Consider the following 25424-nt stretch of genomic DNA (forward strand, 5'->3'; position numbering starts at 1 on the left):
TACAGCAGCAATGTTTTGGTTGGATTGAGATGGTGACCCTCGGCTTCACATAGCTTCGCAGCTGTGACGTCACGGCGTCTCCCTCTGTTCTTACCTCCATGGTTATTGGCTCACAGTTCTATTTCTGGGGCAGTTATCGGGCGACCATTATAGGTAACCTGGAAGTTGGTAACAGAATAACTGTGTGTCTCTGTTCCTGACACAGTGACTCTAGTCTTAGACGTCGGTGATATTTCCAGAGATGATAGTAAATGGAGCAAACAAATATTTATGTACTTCTTCGGAAATAGCCGCTGGCCATTGCGAATGATGAATAGCATGTCAGAAAGTATAACATAATACAGTTGAATATAATAATCATCATCCTCATCATTTGTCAAGAGATTTTCAAAATATGTGAATATATTACAGTAACTGCTAATATTTACAGAATTGATACACTGTCAGAATAAAAAACAGTTACGCACTTTTAATAAATTTATCATACACAGTACACCCGATCTGGACTGTTGCAAGCAAGCCCTATCGAAACTGAAATATAGCAGAATCTTTACCTAAGCTGGTCTATCAGTCTCTGTTACGATATTCATCTACAGAGTAGAAAGAGGGCCAATGGAAGTGTCCGATTCCACCCATCTGCTTTGATGTAAAGGTGTTGTGGTGTGTGAATGTCATTACGGCACAGTGTGTGTGTGTGTGTGTGTGTGTGTGTGTGTGTGTGTGTGTGTGGAGGGTGGGGCTGACCAATCTAGTTTGCAGTGCCGGAATTTGCTGGTAGTAATTAATTTTTTTATTCTAGTTGTGATGTTTTGTGTATTTATGGAGTATTGAATGTGTTTTAATTTATATAGGGATGTATGATTTGTGGATTTTTGGGATTTTGATTTTATTTTTCGCAGTTGTAGGTGTGGGTTTTTTGGCAGTCAGTAGTTGTGGTGACCTATATAGGTCACTAGAAATGACCGATTCCCATTTTCATAGTTGTAGGTGTTGATGTTTTGGTATCATCATCTGATGTTGACCTATGTAGGTCAAGGGAATTTCCGATTCAATTTTCGTACTTTTAGTTGTAGGTATTGGAGTTTTGGTATGGTCACCTATGGTTGACCTATATTGTTCAAGGGAAGTGTCCGATTCCTGCAGATTTTTGTTGATGTAGCGGAATGCTGTATTTTTTTCTTTTTGTTTTTCATTTTGTTTTGGGATCATGTTTTTTTACTAGCTTGTCCTCACCCTAAAACCGCTAACTTCCCGCAGTTGCCCTGTTGGTTTGATTGTATTCTTAGTGGAAGATATTATTGTATCATTTATATGTATCTTCGTGTTTGTTACCATGTGTATGTAGTGATGTCATACACACACTTATAATAGCTATTTCCGGCATATTGATGACATCCTGGGTCAATGCAGACGGGTGGAATCAGACACTTCTGTATCAAAAAGTCTTTCAAACACAATGTAAACTATGCTTTATCTGAAACCGAGTTTTTAATGGTTGCTGACTTGCTGGCAGTTTATTGAAAATATTCCCGAATATTGGACCCCTTTTGGACCAAGGTAAGCGATTTTAGGTCTTTATGTAGATTGCTGTTCCTATTTCTATTACTGAAATTATTTATTAAGCTATTGGTTGGAAATACTTGTAACAATTTCACTAAGGAATAAATATACGAGGAAGCTGTGGTTAGAATACGAAGTTCCTTGAACAGGTTCCTACATGATGTTCTTGAATTTATACCACAAACAATTTTTATTACATGCTTTTACATGCGAAAAACTTTTACAATGTTAGATGAGTTACCACAGAATATGCTCCCTTATGAAATAATAGAGTGAAAATATGTTAGCTTTTCTATATTTATGTCTCCTACATCTAACATCATTCTCACTGTATATACAGACTTGTTTAGGCGCTTCATCAGTTCTGTAGTATGCCCTTCCCAACTGAATTTATTATCGAGTTGTAGTCACAGAAATCTAACACTGTCAACCTTTCTGATCTGCATGTCTTCATATGTTATAAACATGCTGTAGCTGGAGAAAACGAGCAGTTTCCAAATCTCACATAAAACTTGGATTAGTGTACTCACTTTCCCCAATAGGACTATCTTTTAGAGGACAGGAGTAAACGAATCTGTCATATTTACATATATTTTTTGTTGTATTACAAGGCTGTACACTTATTCTATTAAGTGAACAGCACAAGAAATTAAGCTTCGAATTTAACCTACAGTATTCAGTTTAGATATTACTTCATACTTAAAAACGCACTTTGTTAACATTTTACTTAAACAGTGCTGTGGCGAAGCTCCGCGCGTACTTTCTGTTGCAGCTGCGAAGATATTTCTAATAGCGACCGATAACCTCTAAACATATAATATGAAACACTAATAATCGTTTTGACATCAACTAAAATGCACCCGGAGCTTCGACCATAGCATATTTATGGTCGAAGACCCGGAGTTAATTACCTAAGGTTATGACATGATTCATACAACATCCCTGCCATTTCACACTATACCCGGGCTGCTGAAACATTGCACTTGACGTTTGCGTATGAAGTTGGCAGCGTAACAGAGTAACAAGTGAAGAACGATAGGCGCTAGGTGTTCAGCGTGGGGCGCCAGCCAATCACAGCGCAGTGAGCACTGCTGTTACTCACGTGCTGTGACGTCAAAGTTCCCGCGTTGCCGGCTTTGTTTAGTGAATGTGTATACAACGTGAGTTGTGTGTTGTTTACCGCGTGTTTTCGTTGTACTGTGTGCTATATCGTTGTGACTTTTGTTATGTTATGAGTTTATTTACTTGGAAAATGCCACCGAAAAGACTTCGTTCACCTAGTGACAATCCTTTGCGTCGAGGGGTGCTGCTAAACAGCCAGGCACTGGAGTTGCTACGCAGAACTCGTGAGTTTTACGAGCAGGAGAAAAACTACGTAAGCATTCATGGACAGCCATCAATTCCTGCCGACAAAGTGGTGGAATGTACGTCGAAAACTCTTGGTATTAGTGCAAGAACGGTAGTAAGTAAGGGAGTATTACTACAAAACTTGGAAGATAGTGAAGTGAGCCATAATGATTCCGAGCTGTCTGGATCAAATATATTTTTATCAACATACATTTTTATCAACCCCGGGAAAGAAGAAAAAGCGGCGTAGTCCTATTGCAGATTTAGATTCTTTCCAGACTGATGCAGTTCGTAGGCATGTTTATGCTTACTACAGCAGAAAAGAGTATTGGACTGTAGCTAAGTTATTAATCTCTTTAAAAGAAAGTGAACTCTTCATGGGTGGTAAAACATCACTAAAAATTGTGCTAAAAAATATGGGTTTCCGTTACAAAACGCTAGACGGACGCAAAGTACTGTTAGAGAGGGCACATATTGTTACCGCTCGTAGCATTTTCTTGCACAAAATTGTGGGCAGAGACATTCATTCCATAATTTGGCTAGACGAAACGTGGGTTAATGCCGGGGAAGCTGTCAGTAAATGTTGGACGGATAACACACCCAGCAGTAGCGGCCATCAGCCGACGGGAAGAGGAGCTAGATTAATTGTGGTCCATGCAGGCTCCTCCAGTGGTTTTGTCCCTGACGCACTTTTAGTTTTTAGATCAAAAAAGACTGGTGATTACCATACAGATATGGATCACACACGATTTGTTGAGTGGTTCAGGAACCTTTTAAAACAATTTCCTGTCCCTACAACAATTGTAATGGACAATGCTCCATATCATTCAGTGATACAGAACAAAGCCCCAACTACAAATGATCGGAAAGAAGTTATGGTGCAGTGGTTACAGGCTCGAAATATTGCAGCTGATATGGGTATGACAAAGGTTCTGTTATATTCTCTTGTTAAAGAAAATGAGCCTACGACACCTACATACATAGTAGACGAAATTGCCAAGGAGCAGGGTCATACTGTAATAAGGCTGCCACCATATCACTGCCATTTCAACCCTATTGAGTTAGTATGGAGTGACGTAAAAATGTATGTAAGGAACAACAACAAGTCCTTTACAATAACAGAGGTGGAAAAGCTGTTGCGTGAAGCTCTTGTGACTGTGGATGCAGCCTCATGGAGAAAAAAGTAGAGCACGTCGAGAAGCTTATACGAGCAGCACAGACAATAGAAGGCATTATCAGTGGCCATGAACAATTAATGATTTGTCTTGCCGATGACGATGAAGAAGACGGTTTTAGCGATGAATCGGACAACAGTGACGATGGCGAGCTGGATGGAATTGCGCCATTATCGCTGTAAATTGGTGAGTGAAAAAATTCTGATATTGGTTATTTATTGCAATCTCGGTTATTATTTATTTTGTAAAGTACGTACATTATTGATTTTAAAGTACCAGTCGTCAGATGCTTGTTTTTTGTATTTCTTTGCTCCGTTATCGAAAGGGTGCGCATTGTTATGGTTTAACATGCATTATTATACTGTTGTTTACTTCCTGTCATTGTAGTACAACTAAAAACGAGTTTTTATATACATTGTAATTGCCTAATCGCTTGCATTTACGAGACGGGACGGAAAACTGTATCGTCTGCTGTGTATATAGAGGCTGCTGTTGCAACATCGCTATTTTAGTATAGCCAACCTAACTAGACAAAAAGCGAACTGTCAAAGTGCAATGTTTCGCCGGCGGGGGTATAGTCGCAGTTATACTGATAACTAGACTTGGCCACTGTTTCTACGTTTCGATACAGTGTATCGATAGGTGGAAATGTTTCAGTGTTTCGGAACAGCTGTGATTCTCTGTTTCGAAACAGTGGTGTTTCATTCCGCCCCTGTCTCGGATAACCGGACCAGATTCGATCTCGAACCAGACACAGAAACTGTATCGTTGTTTCAAAATAAGGCTGTTTCGTTCCACCTATGCTTGGAACGGACTAATTGTATCGAAACAGTGGTTACATTCCGCTCTGTGTTGGACAAGATTCGGGCTCGGCACAAGTATTGAAACACAACATACCACTTTGTGAAACACTTTCAAGAGTGTCGAAATCTTTTTGACAAGCAATAGCATGAAGCTTAAGATATCCGAAAATAAAGCTTCATTTCTAGCTGACAGTACTGTTCCAAAATGGCGTAACATCTGTTTTATAAACCCTAACCAAACAATAAAACAATGCATACAATTCACATTCAGAATAATAAATGTGTGAAAATCATTCAATGAAATTACACTTTTCATATAAGATACGCTTCTCTGTTCATGTACAGTAATCATATTAAGGAACGCAAGTAAGCCTACATTTTGAATAAAAAGGCATAGACTGACAGTTATTAGACATATGCATAAATTTGATGTAGGTATAATTGCAAGGAATCTGTTTGACATATCACTGATAGTGTAATGGTGATCAGGAAGGGCTGGGAAGCATGGTGAATCTATAGTAACGGTTCGAAACACCTTAAAAGACCAAAATTTTTTTATGTTGTATTTTGTTATTTATTCGAATTATCTGGCATTATTTGTGAGTCTATAGTCACTGTGCCTATTATCCACAATGATTCCCTTTGTGTGTATGGAAATTAGCATGATGGGTATATTACCCATACTAATGGAATGTGGGAATCCCAGTAGCATATCCGTTGTTTCTGCAGTTTGCTCCCACCTCCAGTTCCGTTCGTGGTGGTTCTTCTATCTTCAGCTATGGCTGTCCTCAGCCAATTGAAAAGTATGAAAGTCACACGACACGAAAGCAGCGCATTTGCTGCAGGAAATACGAAACTGCCAAGATGCCTAAGTGATAGTTTCATACGTTCTGCGATATCATCAGCGTTCTCGCACCTCATTTGTGTTTATATGGACATACTTATACAGTAGACATTCAAGGTGATAAAATGTGTAGGTTTATTAGATTACAAAGCACATACTGTTTCACGGTTTCGAAACAGCCTATCGAACCATTACAGTGTACTGTTTCATTTGTTTCGAAACAGCAAAGTGTTCCAGTTTGCCCATCTCTACTGATAACTAAACCGACGGATTCCAACTATGTCATTATTAAACTGTAGCCCCGTCGGAGTATTCTGTATTCGCTAGCGAAAAATAACTTGACAGTTATTAATAACCGTTAAAAATAACGGTTATCAAAGAATAACTGGAACTGTGATAACGGTTACTCCAGAATAACCGTTTGGCCCACCTGTAGTAGTTGTACACATCAGAATCGGAAATAAGTATATCGATTATCGATCGAGTGATCGTCAGAAGTACCAATTTAAACTTAGACCAGCCAAAAATCTATATCTGAAAGGCAATAATAACAAATATAACCAAATTAATGTGAATTTTTGTTATGTGGGAAAAAATTGTGTTGGGTTTTGCGATAGTTTAGCGCCAAATATTAAAAAAAAAGGAAGAAAGTGCTGTACGGGGAAATAAAAAACGTAAGGCGAAATTAACAGTAAAAAAAACGAAGGATACGGGGAAAACGTACAACCTGGCAACCCTACTACCCCCAACTGAAGAAAAAACACTGTGCTGCCAAGGTCGCTGGTAGTGTGGCCTGATTTTCCGCTGCAGGTAGGGGACATGTGCTGCTATCTGTGGGTCAGCGACTGCTCTTCTAATGTGGTTGATAAACATGGAGGTAGAATAAGGGGAGATGGCGCTACAGACTTCCGCTGTACGTTGTTTTGAAGTCAGTGGGCGTGGCCTGCCGCCATCTTGGATCCCCCAAAACAGTAGCAGACAAGTTTTAAAAATTGCTTATTGTTCGTTATATATATCGCATGCACGCGATATTTGTTTTATATAGTAAATGTTACACTCTTTTAGTGAAAAACACCAGATAAGGAACGCAACTTCAAACGTTTTTCTGGTCTTAAATGTGTATTCGATACAGTAATACGACACGAAAATATGACGCTTCTGGTCTGAGTACTGTAATGCTTTTTTGTTTATACACTTCTAATAACAGAGAACAGAAGTATGTGCTATGAAAAGCGTGCTTTCGTAATACATTTCTATTCACTTTGATTGTGTTTGTGTCGATAAGTCATAAAGCAAGAACTCCAAAAGCAATGATTGATAGTTTAGAGGCACTGTTTTGTATTCGTTGCATTTTCAAGTCAAATGCAAATTTTAAATGTTCAAGTTTGCCAGAAACTTATCTTATTTCCTTAGGTGTCTCGTAGATGTATGCAGGGATGATATAAACAAGTCAGCTATCACGTCAACAAAGTGAAAGATTCGTTAAATTACGAAGGAAAAGAACTGAATTTAAGATTGTCAGACCCATTGTAGTTTACACATCTGCTTTGTTTTTAAATTGTATCTACCAAGTGACATTCAGTGTGGCAATTAACAGCAATTTACAGGGTAACACGACAACTCAGAGATTAATGTAAGGATCTAAATAGCCTGGACTTAGATACGAAACTGTGCTTTAACAAGTATGTAACCCTTTAAGTACTTATAATTTAGCGACTGTAACAGGTGTTCCACACATTTTACTGAAGATTTAATTAACTACACATAGTTACATTACGTTTATATTAAATTATTGCATTTTAAAACATTAGTCCCCATTTCCAGGATATTTCTTGCCAGGACTTTTCAGATACTTGGGAATAACCGAACAAGGAAAACGAAGTGTATTGCTCACCTCCAGGGGGCTCTTCGCATTGGATTGATAGGAAATCTAACGTCAAATCACAGAAATAAAACCATACTTTAAAAATTTACAGTGCATCAGAATTTCAAGTGTATATAAGAAAATAGCACTTAAATAAGTCCACTTACGAATGAAATGTGATTTGTTTAAACTTTAGACTACAATCAGAATGATTAGTACACCCGTAAGCGAAGGAAGCTGGCATTTTTTTATAAAAACACTTCACGACTGCACGGATTCAAACCACCAGAATCGATTGTTTTGGGGTACCTAACATGGCGGATCTTCACTTGAATCAGCTTCAAGTTGGTGACGTCATTACAACACCTCTTATTTTTAGCTCCATGTTGATAAATCTGTGAAGAGGAATCAACAAAGTATCACGAAACAAGCAATCCCACGAACTTACCAAGGTTTACTCTTATTAGGCAATGGAGAAATAACAAGATAATGCAAACAACAACGAAACAAAAGCTGACGATTGGTGGGCGACAATGAACAGCTAGTACTCGGGGCCGGTTTTTCGTGCGCCACCCTGTACCACTGAAATAATATTGTCTAAATTATCACATTCTCTTTACAAAATGTGACACCAAACACTCGCTTATGGAGCACGGGCTTCATTCCCTTGTTAAGTCGGTCTGCCTTCCATGAAAATAAACATGCTCTGTTACCTTGGATAAAAAAAAGACGGAAAATGGCCACTCGTGTGTGCTGTGCCGATTTCCTTTGCATGTTTAATAACAAAAAAAATCTTGCCTTTTTACAAGTATTTCTTCTGCAGTTTATCGAAATAGTGAAGAAATCTGATACGCCATTGTGTTACCTGAAAAGAATGTATGTACTACGTACCATATAATTTTTATGTAATTTACGTAATTATAAAAACGTTTTAACTACCAGTTACGGAAGCTGAATAGTATACAAAAAGAACCAGAAGTTCAGAGCTTAAAAAAAAGGTTTGAAACAGCTCTAGAATGGGCGTGTGCAGCGAACAAACCAAACTACTTCATACTGAACCTTCGACCATAGATACTAGTAATCTGTAGACTTGGCCATTGTTTCTATGTTTCGATACAATGCATCGATTCGTGGAACTGTTTCAGTGTTTCGAAATGGATATGTTTCACTGTTTCGAAACAGTGGTGTTTCATTCCGCTCTGTGTCGGATAATGAGACCAGATTTGATCTATGTTTCATTTCCCTTTGTCTCGGACGAGATTCAGGCACGGCACAGATACGGAAATACGTTTAATATACTACTTCATCAATCTCTTTCAAGAGTGTCGAAATCTTTTTGACACAGAACAGTATGAAGGTTAAGATTTCCGAAAATAAAGCTTCATTTCTCTCTATTCCGAAATGGCGTAATATATGCTTCATAAACACTAACAAACAATAAAATAAAGCACACTATTCGCATTCAAAATAACAAAAGCGTGAAAAACATTCAGTTTTTAGACACAGGCCTATATGTAAATTGGATGTACTTTCAAGCAATGTGATTGACGGATCATTGATGATGTAATGGTGAACAGGAAGGGCTGGGAAGGATGATGGATTTATAGTAATGATTCTAAACACCTTGAGGGCCAAATTTTTTTTGTCTCTTATATTTTGTTATTTATTCGAATTATGTGGCTTTATTTCTTAATCTATAGTCAATCTGTCTATTCTCCAGGATTATTTCTTTTGTGTGCATGGATATTAGCAGGCCAGATATATATTATCCATAATAAGGAAATGTGGGAATCCCAGTAGCGTATCTGTTGTTTCTGCAATTTGTTCCGCCTCCAGTACCGTTCTTGTTGGTTCTTCTGTCTTCAGCTATGGCATTACGAAGCCTGGTGTGGGATTATTTTATAAAGATAAATCCTGAGACCCCCCATGAACCATGGACCTTGCCGTTGGTGGGGAGGCTTGCGTGCCTCAGTGATACAGATAGCCGTACTGTAGGTGCAACCACAACAGAGGGGTATCTGTTGAGAGGCCAGACAAATGTGTGGTTCCTGAAGAGGGGCAGCAGCATTTTCAGTAGTTGCAGGGGCAACAGTCGGGATGATTGACAGATCTGGCCTTGTAACAATAACCAAAACTGCCTTGCGCTGCTGGTACTGTGAACGGCTGAAAGCAAGGGGAAACTAAAGCCATAATTTTTCCCGAGGACATGCAGCTTTACTGTATGATTAAATGATGATGGCGTCCTCTTGGGTAAAATATTCCGGAGGTAAAATAGTCCCCCATTCAGATCTCTGGGCGGGGACTACTCAGGAGGATGTCGTTATCAGGAGAAAGAAAACTGGCGTTCTACAGATTGGAGTGTGGAATGTCAGATCCCATAATTGGGCAGGTAGGTTAGATATGGATAGGTTGAAGTTAGGTATAGTGGGAATTAGTGAAGTTCGGTGGCAGGAGGAAGAAGACTTCTGGTCAGGTGACTACAGGGTTATAAACACAAAATGAAATAGGGGTAATGCAGGCGTAGTTTTAATAATGAATAGGAAAATAGGAATGCTGGTAAGCTACTACAGTAGTACAAGTTTATATGCCAACTATCTCTACAGATGACGAAGAAATTGAAGAAATATATGATGAAGTAAAAGAAATTAATCAGATAGTGAAGTGAGACGAAAGTTTAATAGTCATGGGTGACTGCAATTCGAGTGTAGGAAAAGGCAGAGAAGGAAACGTAGTAGGTGAATATGGACTGGGGCAAAGAAACGAAAGAGGAAGCCGCCTGGTAGAATTTTGCACAGAGCACAACTTAATCATAGGTAACACTTGGTTTAAGAATCATGAAAGAAGGCTGTATACATGGAAGAAGGCTGGAGATACTAAAAGGTATCAGATAGATTATATAATGGTAAGACAGAGATTTAGGAATCAGGTTTTAAATTGTAAGACATTTCCAGGGGCAGATGTGGATTCTGACCACAATCTATTGGTTATGACCTGTAGATTAAAACTGAAGAAACTGCAAAAAGGTGGGAATTTAAGGAGATGGGAGCTGGATAAACTGAAAGAACCAGAGGTTGTACAGAGTTTCAGGGAGAGCATAAGGGGACAATTGACAGGAATGGGGGAAAGAAGTACAGTAGAAGAAGAATGGGTAGCTTTGAGGGATGAAGCAGTAAAGGCAGCAGAGGATCAAGTAGGTAAAAGACGAGGGCTAGTAGAAATCCTTGGGTAACAGCAGAAATACTGAATTTAATTGATGAAAGGAGAAAATATAAAAATGCAGTAAATGAAGCAGGCAAAAAGGAATACAAACATCTCAAAAATGAGATCGACAGGAAGTCCAAAATGGCTAAGCAGGGATGGCTAGAGGACAAATGTAAGGATGTAGAGGCTTATCTCACTAGGGGTAAGATAGATACTGCCTACAGGAAAAGTATAGAGACCGTTGGAGATAAGAGAACCACTTGTATGAACATCAAGAGCTCAGATGGAAACGCAGTTCTAAGCAAAGAAGGGAAAGCAGAAAGGTGGAAAGAGTATATAGAGGGTCTATACAAGGGCGATGTACTTGAGGACAATATTATGGAAATGGAAGGGGATGTAGATGAAGATGAAATGGGAGATACGATACTGCGTGTAGAGTTTGACAGAGCTCTGAGAGACCTGAGTCGAAACAAGGGCCCCGGAGTAGACAACATCTCATTGGAACTACCGATAGCCTTGGGAGAGCCAGTCATGACAAAACTCTACCAGATGGTGACCAAGATGTATGAGACAGGCGAAGTACCCTCAGACTTCAAGAAGAATATAATAATTCCAATCTCAAAGAAAGCAGGTGCTGACAGATGTGAAAATTACCGAACTATCAGTTTAATAAGTCACAGCTGCAAAATAATCACGCGAATTCTTTACAGACGAATGGAAAAACTGGTAGATGTGGACCTCAGGGGGGATCAGTTTGGATTCTGTCGAAATGTTGGAACACGTGAGGCAATACTGACCTTACAACTTATCTTAGAAGAAGGATTAAGAAAAGGTAAACCTACGTTTCTAGCATTTGTAGACTTAGAGAAAGCTTTTGACAATGTTGTCTGGAATACTCTCTTTCAAATTCTGAAGGTGGCAGGGGTAAAATACAGGGAGCGAAAGGCTATTTACAATTTGTACAGAAACCAGATGGCAGTTATTAGAGTCGAGGGGCATGAAAGGGAAGCAGTGGTTGGGAAAGGAGTGAGACAGGGTTGTAGCCTCTCCCTGATGTTATTCAATCTGTATATTGAGCAAGCAGTAAAGGAAACAAAAGAAAAATTTGGAGTAGGTATTAAAATCCATGGAGATGAAATAAAAACTTTGAGGTTCGCCGATGACATCGTAATTCTGTCAGAGACAGCAAAGAACTTGGAAGAGCAGTTGAACGGAAGGGACAGTGTCTTGAAAGGAGGATATAACATGAACACCAACAAAAGCAAAACGAGGATAATGGAATGTAGTCAAATTAAATCAGGTGATGCTGAGGGAATTAGATTAGGAAATGAGACACTTAAAGTAGTAAAGGAGTTTTGCTATTTGGGGAGCAAAATAACTGATGATGGTCGAAGTAGAGAGGATATAAAATGTAGACTGTCAATGGCAAGGAAAGCGTTTCTGAAGAAGAGAAATTTGTTAACATCGAGTATAGATTTAAGTGTCAGGAAGTCATTTCTGAAAGTATTTGTATGGAGTGTAGCCATGTATGGAAGTGAAACATGGACGATAAATAGTTTGGACAAGAAGAGAATAGAAGCTTTCGAAATGTGGTGCTACAGAAGAATGCTGAAGATTAGATGGGTAGATCACGTAACTAATGAGGAAGTATTGAATAGGATTGGGGAGAAGAGCGGTTTGTGGCACAACTTGACCAGAAGAAGGGATCGGTTGGTAGGACATGTTCTGAGGCCTCAAGGGATCACCAATTTAGTATTGGAGGGCAGCATAGAGGGTAAAAATCGTAGAGGGAGACCAAGAGATGACTACACTAAGCAGATTCAAAATGATGTGGGTTGCAGTGGGTTCTGGGAGATGAAGAAGCTTGCACAGGATGGAGTAGCATGGAGAGCTGCATCAAACCAGTCTCAGGACTGAAGACCACAACAACAACAACAAATCCTGAGAAAATTAAATGTAACTTGTGCTAGGCAGTGTTGTCATTTAAAAGTAGTTCAACTTCTTGCTTAAACAGACACTTGCGACATAAGCATCCTACAGTTAATTTAAGTGAAACTGGTCCGAAATCAGTTTTTATGAATCTGGGCAGTGACAAAACCAGTTCAGTTTCCACAGCAACTGTTCAGGAATCTGCCATTTCAGTGCCTGTGCGTCAAGATGAACAATCTGTGCAAGGAATACCCAGCACTTCCACTAGTACAGTTCTGGGTAGGCGTGGTAGACAAACAAAGATTACTGGATTTGCATCAAGACCAGAGCCTTCATCCAAACGAGCCAAAATAGACGAACAAATTTTAAGACTTGTTGTTAAAAAATACCTTCCATTTAATGTAATTGAGAGTGTAGAGTTTAGAAAAATGACTTGTTTATTAAATGAAAACTATGTACCTCCCAGTAGAAAAACACTGTCCCTCAGTTTACTCTCTCAAGTGTTCAACAGCACACTAGTGCGAGTAAGATCTGCAGTGCAAGCTGCACCCTACATCTGCATTACAACTGATGGATGAACATCTGTAAAAATGAAAATTATATTGCAGTGACTGCTCACTTCATTGATGAAAACTCCAAGCTTAAGTCATATTTGTTGTCTAGTTTTAAATTCCATTACAAGCATACAGCAGAAAACATTTCCAGTGAATTACAAAATGTGACTTCAACTTGGGGTATTACCAATAAAATTGTATCTTGCTCTACAGATAATGCACCTAGTATTATGGTGGAGGCAGTGATCATGATGTGCAAATGGTGGTGTGTACCTTGTTTTGCACATACACTGAATTTAATTGTGCAAGCAAGCCTTGAACCAATTACAGACACAAGGGCATAAGTGAAGTCAGTAGTGGAACTTTTCAAAAGAAGTCCTCAAGCACTTGAGAAATTGCACAATATTCAGAAGCAAATGGGCTTCCCTATTTTGACACCGAAACAAGATTGCCCTACGAGATGGAATTCCACATAGAAATGTTCGACAGGCTTTTGAAAATGAAAGAGCCTTTGCAAAGTACCCTCGCCATCTTCAGTGTTGATTCACAAATGAAACTGTCCAATGAAGACTGGTCAGTTACTGAAAAATCTCTCCTTTTGAATAAGTCACAACAGAAATTAGCAGTGAAAGAAATGTAACCTTGTCAAAAGTTCTCTTATTAAGCAAAGGTTTACAAAGTCATTGTCTGAGACTGAGAAACTCAGATCACAGCAATGAAGCCACTAATACAGTAATTGCTAAACTCGAGAATGGAATCTGTACCCGCCACATTCAAAAGTTTGCAGATAAAGCAATTGCCTGTGAAGCAACATTATTGGATCCTCACTTCAGGAAGCATGGTTTTCCAAAAACTGGGCATCGGTTAAAAGAAACAAAAGATGCCATAATTAGCAAGTGCTGTGCAATACGACAGAAACCCACTCGGTGTTCTACATCAAATCAACCAGTTGTGGTGAGCACATTCACCTCTAACAGTGGCAACATTTGGCAAGATTTTGACCAAGCTGTAGGTGGCTTGATCCAAAGTGTAGACAATCCACCTGCTGCAAGTATAGTCGAGCTTCATAAATATATGAAGATGCCACTGATACACAGATCACAAGATCCATAGCTGTGGTGGAAAGAAAATCATGTGTTGTTCCCTACATTGTTTGAAATTATGAAACAACGTCTTTGTATTACGGCCACCTCTGTTCTATGTGAGTGCATATTTTCAAAGCAGGGGCAAACAATAACAGACAGACGATCCCATCTTTCAAGCGAAAAAGTATCAAAAATGATATTTGTTATCTACAACTTAGAATAGGCACAGCAGATCTACTCAGAAATGAAACAGTAAAATTTCAGTTGATTTTGTTCTTCTATGGACAGAGTGCACTGAATTTATGTTTGATTGTATTTTGTTTACTCCACTAAATTGTGCATGTAGCTACCTTACAAGAACATTTTTCTAAAATTTGTTGCACACAGAAGACACGTTTTTGCTCACCATTCAGTGAGTTTAATTTTTTAAGTATATTATTTATTCATTTATGTGTTTGAGAATAGTTATCTGATTTGTGTATGTGCATGTTTGTGTGTTTATTTTTGTAAATGTGCTGTGTTTGGTTATTACACTATAGGCATCGTGTATGATAAATAATTCTCAGGCAAATCAACAATGGTACATCGATACTTTTGTTTTTGGCGTTCAGATACTGTGATAAAAATTGCATTTCATCAGCAACGTAACTTCATCTCTGATTTCCTGGGGAAGTTTATGATAAAATGGTAATACATCTGCTTGCTGTGAGTAATTGAGGGAACTCCATGTACCTGTACCTCAAACAAACTTCTTTAGCAAGACGCAGATCTGCCATGATACAGGTATCACAAGGGCATTGCACTGTATGAATTGTTTTAAATTTTATTCTGGATTTTATACTTCTAAGAAACATACCTATCTCTACATTTCAGTTACCTTTAAATTTTTTCCAATTCTATCAAGTGAACTGTATCCAGCTAACTTGTGAATGTTTGATGAGAAACTGCCATACTTGGCCATTGTGCTATATGATCCAGTCTGTTACGGTAATTTTTTGATCTGTGTGCATCAGTCACTTTGCATCCTGCTCTGTGTGACAAACAATGGAAAATTTAACTGTGAGTAGTAAAAATGTCAGTGACACACTTATAAATGAAAATTCAGTGCCTTGCTTCCTAGAACGTTATCTCAATACATTATATCTTATGATATCCCTTTTCGAGAGCACATAAAAATTATCGCTCATAAAACCTATCAAAATTATGCACTAGAATACAGGGAAACGAGTTTGGCAAAATTTTGAGTCTGACCTTGGCCAATTGGAAAGTATGAAATCACATGACATGAAAGCCACGCATTTGCTGCTACAGGAAAAATGAAACTACAGGCCATTCATGGCCTCAAGACAGAATGCTTTTGTTTGAGAGAGACGCCTAAGTGAAAGGTTCATACTTTCCGCGATGTGTTTGGTGGTCTTGCACCTCATTTGTGTTTTTATGACAATATTTATACAGTAGACACTCAAGATGATATAATGTGAAGGCCTACAATATTACAAAACACAAACTGTTTCACTGTTTCGAAACATTACATTGTACTGTTTCATTTGTTTCGAAACAGTTAGGTGTTTCAGTTTGCCCATCTCTAGTAGACTGGCCTTCTGTGCAAAAGCTATAGGGCTGGTGAGGCTCCAACATAAACCACGTGACTGTTGGCAAAACATGGCGGGATTTCAAATCAGCAGTCTTCCATCCTATGTTTGTATCGTATTTTCTCCACATTTCTCAATTGCCTACCAAATGCTTCCAAGGAAAGTTCCTTTTTCATTTGCGAAAAATTATGCCAGAACTACATTTGATGTGGATTTTTCACAGTACCATTTATGAAATCTGACAGTTACATCGAACGCCACTCTGGTGAGCATCCGGATGAAATTACTATAAACTATCAATTAAAGTAAAATTTCGTTAAAATTCTTTTAAAAAGTAAGAGTGGGCTCGTGTCAAAACTTAAAACATTGGACTCGCCGCGTTTTGAGCTCTAGACACTTATAAAAGAAAATGGGACATGGGAATTATGTCAACTATAGGTGCCAAAATTGTCAACTTTAGAAGCAGGTCCATTTTAGGGTATCAATTTTAGGTGCACTTCAAAGGTTCAGTTCCCACTATTCTTACAAAAGTTTAAACTACTAGTTAAAAAAACATATTTTAGATAAAAGTAGAGACCTTGAAGCTCCAGAAAATAATTTTAGAACCTGCAATTATTTAATAGTATGGTTGTAGTATTAGAAGGTAGAAAAAAATTCTCTTAATGTGTCAACTATAGGTGATCTTATCTTATTATAATCTCACTCATATATACAAATCCTTGGTAACTGTGGGCTATGAAGTGCCTCAAAATGAACAATGCATATATCAAAATGAATATTGTGCACCATAGTAAAAGCTATCAATTATGACTCAAGAAACACCTATAAACTTTCAACTGAAACAGTCGTTACAGCTCTAAATTTAACCAGGGCAGGCCATAAATAAAAACTTCCAAGAGCCTATGCAATGATTTTATTTTTTGACAGCTACTTCTTCACAGTTGATGAAAACAATCTGAAGGAAAACTCTTTTCAAGGTTAAAACACTGTTGTCAACTTCTTACTTAAGCTTGTCATTCTGTGGGGAAACGAAGTGCAAAATAATTCCCACAATGAACTGTGACAGTATATAATTTTTTAAGACAACTATCTGAGAGATGCTTTCCACTCCTAATATTGCTAAACTATACTGACCCTCATTCAGATTAAGAGCTATTTTCCAGGGCACAAACAGGTTAGAGCTCGTCTGCCAAAACAAAAACAATTTGCTTACTGCTTAAAATGAAGCACATCCCATAAAATTTGGCAGTCTCTCAGTACAATAAAAACAGGGGCCCTTATTTTAGAAAAAATAATGCCTGTACAGTGGTCTGCTTTTGTTGTGTGTGGGATCATGAGGAAATTTTTCTCTGTCTCTGCATAATAATCATGTGAGCATAAATCAAATAAAACTCCCCTTTAATTTTATATACATATGTTTATCATTGCAGTTTGTGCACAATTTGAATAGCTTACTACAAATGCTGCAGAAGGCAGTAAATCAACCTAGAGTGTAAAAACTCACTTTTTTAACAGGAATTTTAGTCTTGCGTTAGGAGTAACCTTTAAATATAGTTGTTCTTACACTGAAAAGTGAGATCTGTTTTCTTCAGAGTTCATAAACTGCCAATGCCATACACAAAGTCACATTTTCATGAAGTTTTGTACCAAATTTTGGAAACTGTTGCATATGAATGAGATATATGTACCTCTACTTGCTCCACTCAGAGCCTATTCAATTTTGTATGAGAAGCCCATCTGACAAATCCTTACTACCTGGTGGCCATTACGTATCTATAGTAGACACATTTTACTGAAGTGAACACTATCCATTGCATCAACTACAGTTGACTAAGAATCAAGAAATTGGTTTAAACTTTATGTGAAACAACTTTTGAGGGTTTCAGTTTCTGTAGATAACAAAAAAAGAAATACATGTGGATTATTTAAAGTGCTTTTCTCATTTTAAATTTATTACACTTTTTCCTCAGTTGCTGCAAGTATACAAAGAAAACTAACATCTCTTGGGGAAAAAATAGATATTCAGAAAATATTAGATCAATACTTTATTTCACATCATTATTTTATTTCTTACAAAATTTTATTTCACAACATTTTCTTTCTTACAACACAATATTTTCCAACAGATTAATTTTTTAAGCCCATATTCTAAGAGGGCCGAATAGTGTTTAACAGATAAAAGGATATACAAGACACTGACAAGAGAATAGATCTATTAAAAATATAAGGGCCCAACCAAATTAACAACATAACATACAGACCTAGAAGAAACAAAAAATAAAAAAGACACTACCTAAATATATATTGTGTTAAGAGATAAAGAATATCTAGGTTTACATTATTCAAATGAATCCAGTTGGTCTGAAAACAGATGTAAAGTCCAAAAATATATTGATAAAGACTTAGTGGACGCAGTATGGGCACTTAGAAAAGCTAAGAACTCCAAATACCTCTGTCTGTGCTTTGAGACCATCAAAGTGCGAACATTAATTCTAATAATAATAATAATAATAATAATAAATAACATCAACTTGGCAATTATTAATTCTGTAATGTAATTGGGATCAGGCATAGCATATTCATTGTCCCTTAAACAACACAGTTTTTGTGTGCAAACTCCTCACACAACCTTTCTGGAATGTTTCTTTCACAGTCTTTCAAAAATTGTGATTTCTAATTTTAAAATACTCAAATAAAATTGATTTAATTAGAGCATTTCTGTGATTTTCTGTAGGCTCAGAGCCCATAATATGTTTGTTCATGGATTGAAAAACACTACAATCAACATCTGCGATAGCACATGAAACAAGAACAAGCAAAACATTTTTCTTTTACAACATTCGCTTCACCTGCTGCAACTGATAAGCTTGCTCTGCTGCTTTGCAAATTTTAATGTCAGCAGAAGGCATAACTAAACCTCACACATTCTTTCTTGTGTTTAGTCCAATGTCACTGTCTATTGCCCCACATAAGGAATTTGCACATTCTACACAATGTACTGACTTAGTCAATTATGTACAATGAATCCTGCTATGTATGGAACAACATTCTGTACATAATTTGACAGCTGATCAAATGAGACAGCAGGAATGCTGTATGAGTGATCATGAGAGACTGGTGCAACATCTAGGCCTAACTTTTCTGAATTACAATTGATAGCTGATGTAAATGGGTTAGATTGCATCACATCCACTCCAGAAGATACACCAAGAATGGAACAGTCTGCAGTAACCAAAGTAGATCCAAATTCTGATCCTCTTACCTGGTGATGGATAAGCAATCATTTGTAGGCTGCTTTTGATTGAGCTGCTGTGGGATTGTTGTTATCACCACCATATTTTCTGATTGAGCTGAAAAATGTCTCTACGTGGTCCTCTAGCAATTTATTTGCAAGCAAGAAATTTAGAGTTGTTTATGAGGGAAACACACAATTTTCTTAAGCTCTGTATACATACAAGAAAGCCAAGGAAACCAGTCTTTCTGTTAGTATACAAAATAGATTGTCCATTAGCCTCAAGTATCAGCTCCTGAATATATTTTTCCACTTCATCAAGAAACGGTAAAATCTGCCCAGCTGTCTGCATTGATAGAGGTGATTTATACCTTAGATTAGATTAGATTAGATTAGTTTTTCGTTCCATAGATCTGTGTTGAGGAGCTCCTCGTGGATGTGGAAAATGTCACTTTTTTTAAAGCTGAAATAACAATACTAATAGTTTGAATATATGCAACACATCATTTGTTTCTATTAAAAAATTCGTCAGTGGAGTAGAAGGAGTTGGCTACTAGTAAGTCTTTCAGGCTCCTTTTAAACTGATCTTTATTTGTAACTAAATTTTTTATGTTTGCTGGAAAATTATTGAAGATGAGTGTTCCTGAGTAGTGGACCCCTTTTTGAACTAAAGTAAGTGCTTTTAACTCCTTGTGCAGATCATTTTTGTTCCTGGTATTTTATGTATGAACTGAGCTGTTTGTTGGAAAAGAGATATATTATTTAGGACAAATTTCATTAAGGAGTAAATATATTGAGAGGCAGTAGTTAGTATATCCAGTTCTTTGAAGAGGTTTCTACAAGACGTCCGTGAGTTTACTCCACAAATAATACGTATTACACGCTTCTGGACTCTGGAAACTTTTGTTTGACTTGAAGAGTTACCCCAAAATATCATACCATATGACATTATGGAATGAAAGTAGGCAAAGTATGCAAGCTTTTTCACTTTTATGTCGCCTATGTCTGCTAACACTCGAATTGCAAATACAGATTTGTTAAGGCATTTCTGCAGTTCTGTGGTGTGCTCCTCCCAACTGAATTTATTATCAAGTTGTAATCCCAGGAATTTAAGACTGTCAACCTCTTCTATCTGCTCTTCTTCGTACTTTATGCATATGCTGGGTGGAAACCTCTTACAGGTTCTGAATTGCACATAGTGAGTCTTTTCGAAGTTTAATGTCAGTGAGTTGGCTTTAAACCATTTATTAATATCCATAAAAATATCATTAGCAGATCTTTCTATAGCTACATTCGATATGTTATTTATTGCAATACTTGTGTCATCTGCAAACAAAATGAACTCTGTTTCTGGCAGTGTAACTGATGAGAGATCATTAATGTACACAAGAAAAAGCAATGGCCCTAAGATGGATTCTTTTGGTACACCACATGTAATTTCCTCCCATTCTGATGATGACTGATGACTTAATTCACTAGTCCCTTGCACTGACACTCTTTGTTTCCTGTTAGCGAGGTATGACTTGAGCCATTTTGCAGCACTGCCCGTGACACCATAGAATTCTAATTTATTTAAAAGGATGTTGTGGTTTACACAATCGAATGCCTTTGTCAAATCACGGAAAATACCTGCTGCTTGTAACTTGTTATTTATTGAATTAAGTACATTTTCACTGTAGGTGTAAATAGCCTTTTCGATGTCAGAACCCTTTAGAAATCCAAAATGTGTTCTTGATAATATGTTATTTGTGGTCAGATGGTTGAGAAGCTGCCTGTACATTACTTATTCTAAAATTTTTGAGAATGCCGGCAAAAGTGAAATCAGTCTGTAGTTTGATGGCATCTCTTTATCCCCTTTCTTGAATAGAGGCTTAACATCTGCATATTTCAGCCTGTCAGGAAATGTCCCAGTTATCATTGACTGGTTACACAAGTAACTTAGAATTGTACTAAACTCACAAGAACATGCCTTAATTAACTTTGTTGATATTTCATCATAACCACTAGACTGCTTTGTTTTTAAAGATTTTATCATGGAAGTTATTTCTTTGGGTGAAGTGAGTGACATATTCATGTACCTGAAGCTATTTGTAAAGGCTAGTTTCAGATATTCAAGGGCATTATTTACTGAACCTGATAATCCCATTCTATCAGTAACAGATATAAAGTACTTGTTAAATAGATTTGCCACACTATGCCCATTGGTTACTAATGTGTCATCTACCCTTAGTGCTATTTGCTCCTGTTCCTTCCTGGTTTTACCAGTCTCGTCTTTCACTATATCCCATTGGAGCTATTGTTGGTCGACAGGTACATTTTCCTTTTTGTCTTACAGGAAATCTTTATTCCTTGTGTGATCCATGGTTTTATTATAGACTTCTGTTTAATTTGAGTAACTTTTAGAGGAAAACAGTTTTCAAACATGGTACTGACATTGTTCATGAATGTGTTATATTTTTCATTCATGTCCTAAGCACTATAAACATCTTTCCGGTTCATGTCTTTGAGCAGTTTTCTAAAACACTCAATTTTTGGTTGATTGAATACTCTCCTGTACTCAGATTTAGCAGTCTTGATAATCTGCTTAGAATTGACATCTAAAACAAGGTGCTGCATGTCATGACCTGATAGACCATTTATTACAGGTTTCATGATATGATTTTGTTCCTTTGATTTGTCTATAAAAACGTTATCAATGGCTGTCTTTGAGGATTTAGTGATCCTAGTTGGAAAGTTTACAGTGTGAGTTAGATTGAAAGACAACATTACTAACTGCAGTAAATGTTTACTGGAAGATTGAATTAGAAAATCTGTATTAAAGTCACCAGCAATCAAAATTTCTTTGTTTCTTACTGTTAAATAACCCAAAAGAGCTTCTAGATGATTTATGAATAGATTATAATTTCCTGCAGGTGCTTGGTAAATAGTTACTATTATGTAGGATCTGTTATGGAACTCTACTTCTGTTGCACATGCTTCTAGATGCTGCTCTAAACACAATTTATTAATGTTAATGTTCTTGAATTTATGGCAGTTTTTAATAAATGTGGCAACTCCTCCTCCATCCATATCTACTCTGCAGAAGTAGGAACCTAGCTTAATTCCTGAAATGTCTAACATAACTATACCAGTGGTCACTTGATGTTCAGAGAGGCAGATTATGTCAATTTGATTTGAAGAATTCATTTCATCGATATAAATTAGTTCATCAACTTTATTTCTGAGTCTAGGAATGTTCTGATGTAATAAAGATAACTGATACTGCATACTAATGGGATTATAACTGCTTTGGTGAAGATGAACTGGCAGTTTCTGATTACTTTCTATTAAACATTGTTTAAATGGAGGCTGTATGCTAAAATCTGACTCCTGTTCATCTGTTTTCTCAAACTGAGTGAGTCTGCCAGTCTCTTAAAACTCTTTTTCTATCTCCCTTCCCTATCTTAAAAAAGGCATCCCTCTGACACCTGTGACCACTGGTATTTTACCACTTGTGACAGTGTCCCCCCTTAAGTTTTCTGCAATCAACCCAGACAGTTTTCACTTCCTGTTCCTATTGAGGTGAAGGCCACACCTAGTGTAGTCCCACGTATCAACAGAATCCACAGGAATCAAACCAATATGGGTCCCTATATCTGTCCTAAGCAGCCACTCCAACTCCAAGTTCACCCTCCCTACAGAAGAGTTGAAATGAGGCCTATCATGGAGTCTCAACACAGACACAAATCCCACACTCGTATGCTTCATTGCTGATGCTATCTTCACCAGGTCACTCTTTATGGAGTATTCAGAGTCTCTGTCAATGCTGTTTCCCAGACCACCCACTATAACCACAAACCCTTTGGACAAGAGATTCCTACTATTGAAACAATCAAAAAGATTGTTCATTGTCCTTATAAATTGAACTGTATGTTCACAGCCTTTAATGTCAGCTAGTGGCAAATCTTTGTTGAGGAATTCTAGAGCATTAACTACACTACCACTTAATTTTTTTCACAGCAATCCTTACATTCATTTTATGATGATACCATTCATTGTATTTTGTTCTTACTTTTGTAGCAGCCAGAAGGTTGTCCACTTTCTGCAGCTCATGTAACTTTAATACATAAGCCCATTTTATTGGATTTCTATTTCCACAAAAAGACACCTTTACCAGCTAATGTATTGCGTATTAACTTGAACATGTGACATGGATCAAGGAATATGCAAAAATCACCCCTACATAGAGGGTGTGTAAAAAAATATTTCATTCTGCGTGTTGAATGACAGGCACTTAGCTTGTCTACTAGTGCAGTGTTTACATGAGCACCATCGAGTCACAGAAATAGCTTTTACTCCAGCATCATGTGTAAACTTCAATGCCTCCTTAAGTAGGTTTGATTTTTCAACAGCACCTAAGCCATTGACTAAAAAGTAGCCAATTGGAATTTTCCATGAACCATTAACAGCAGTCAACATGAATCTTAATGCCTCATTTGCAAGAGGCAGATTGTTATTCTCAAGATCTATTCCATAATCTGTGTAACTTATTTCCACAAAATTCAACATGCTTCCTTATGGCAATCTCATCAAATGACATGGCACAAAGCAATTTCGTACCTTTGCTAATGAGTTCCTTAATCTTTATTCTAAGTGCTGTTTCTGCTTCTTTACTGAAACCAGGATCCCCAGCAACAACACTGTACCACTTTCTTAGTGCTCGTGGATGTGACAGTGATGTTTTAACATGGTTACATGTTTGCTTCTTTACCTTTACTGACACGTTGGAGCAACTCTGAAGTACCAGGTGGCAGCATCAGAAAGAAAAAAAAACTCATTTAAGCATAAGTATTTCAACATGGATTCAGTTGTACATTTTAAAAATGACAGGCATTGTAAATATACTTGCCTTTAGTAAATTAGCCAAGGATTCATTTATAACACGATTATTTTCGAGATTATTTATCAAAGATTTCAAAGACAAGACTTCCTTCATCATCTCACGAGATGACCACTGCAAGTTCCTTAACTTTCTGGCTTTGATGATAATCTGCCATCTTGCCACATCTACCAGTTTTTCTGGTCTGCCAGGAGTACACAAATCACTATTCCAAAAGTCCCCAATATACCTGAAACTTTTGCTTTTCGGGGTGTTCGTTTCCATATTGCATAACGTCACTGTAAACACAACAAAAATGCATGTTTTGAGGTATAATTTGTGGGCGAAGCATGTCCGAAATGACACTTAATGTACCCTGCTACAGTTCTAATACAATATTTTACTAAATCGCAATTATCACACACATTCTAACAATATTCTGACTTATAGGCATTGGAAGCACAGATTTCAAAGACAAGGCATCATCTAACGAACACTTTCTAGTGTGTGGTTTACGGAGCTTCATATGCTCCGGATAATCAAAAAGTGTCGGATAGCATCACTACTTAGCCAGTTCCCTCCAATCTTAGTCCCATAAAAACATCACGTTTAAAAATAACAGACGCTGTAAATATAACTTATAAATATACATTGTAAATAATAACCAACCTATCAAAACACTTCTCCTCGAAGTGCTTTGAGCAAAGGCTTGTATGAGCAGATGGCTTAAAGTTTTTCCATTTCAGACCTGTCTCCAAAGCTGTCTTCAGTTTTCAACCTAAGGTAACCTATGCAGAGGAACGAGAACACACATACTTTCCAAAATGCAATACGAGTCTAACTTTACAGGCATCATTTTCAACACTATAATTTACACGATACTGTATTTCAAATGTAAACACACACACACACACACACACACACACACACACACACACACACACACACACACACACACACACGTGTATGTATGTGTGGGCGCGCGCGCAAGGTAAGTCTTTTCTGTCCCGGGATTGGAATGACTCCTTACCCTCTCCCTTAAAACCCACATCCTTCTATCTTTTCCTCTCCTTCCCTCTTTCCTGATGAAGCAACCGTGGCTTGCGAAAGCTTGAAATTTGTGTGTGTGTTTCTGTTTCTTTTTGTTTCTATCAACGTACCAACACTTTCGTTTGGTAAGTTACAGAATCTTTGTTTTTAGATATATACACTCCTGGAAATGGAAAAAAGAACGCATTGACACCAGTGTGTCAGACCCACCATACTTGCTCCTGACACTGCGAGAGGGCTGTACAAGCAATGATCACACGCACGGCACAGTGGACACACCAGGAACCGCGGTGTTGGCCGTCGAATGGCGCTAGCTGCGCAGCATTTGTG

At 37.6% G+C, this 25424-nt stretch overlaps 1 protein-coding gene across 1 annotated transcript; it reads right to left on the minus strand.

Moving 5' to 3' along the window:
• Positions 1 to 23162: 23162 nt before the first annotated feature.
• On the minus strand, positions 23163 to 24570 carry LOC126273218 (uncharacterized). Its single transcript, XM_049976762.1, has 5 exons — positions 24489 to 24570; positions 24075 to 24343; positions 23786 to 23960; positions 23409 to 23703; positions 23163 to 23313 (listed from the first exon to the last, which is right to left on the minus strand). The coding sequence occupies exons 1-5, from the start codon at positions 24568 to 24570 to the stop codon at positions 23163 to 23165; spliced, it is 972 nt and encodes a 323-aa protein (XP_049832719.1).
• Positions 24571 to 25424: the final 854 nt, after the last annotated feature.

The sequence above is a fragment of the Schistocerca gregaria genome, chromosome 5, assembly GCF_023897955.1.
Source record: "Schistocerca gregaria isolate iqSchGreg1 chromosome 5, iqSchGreg1.2, whole genome shotgun sequence".
Lineage (NCBI taxonomy): Eukaryota > Metazoa > Arthropoda > Insecta > Orthoptera > Acrididae > Schistocerca > Schistocerca gregaria.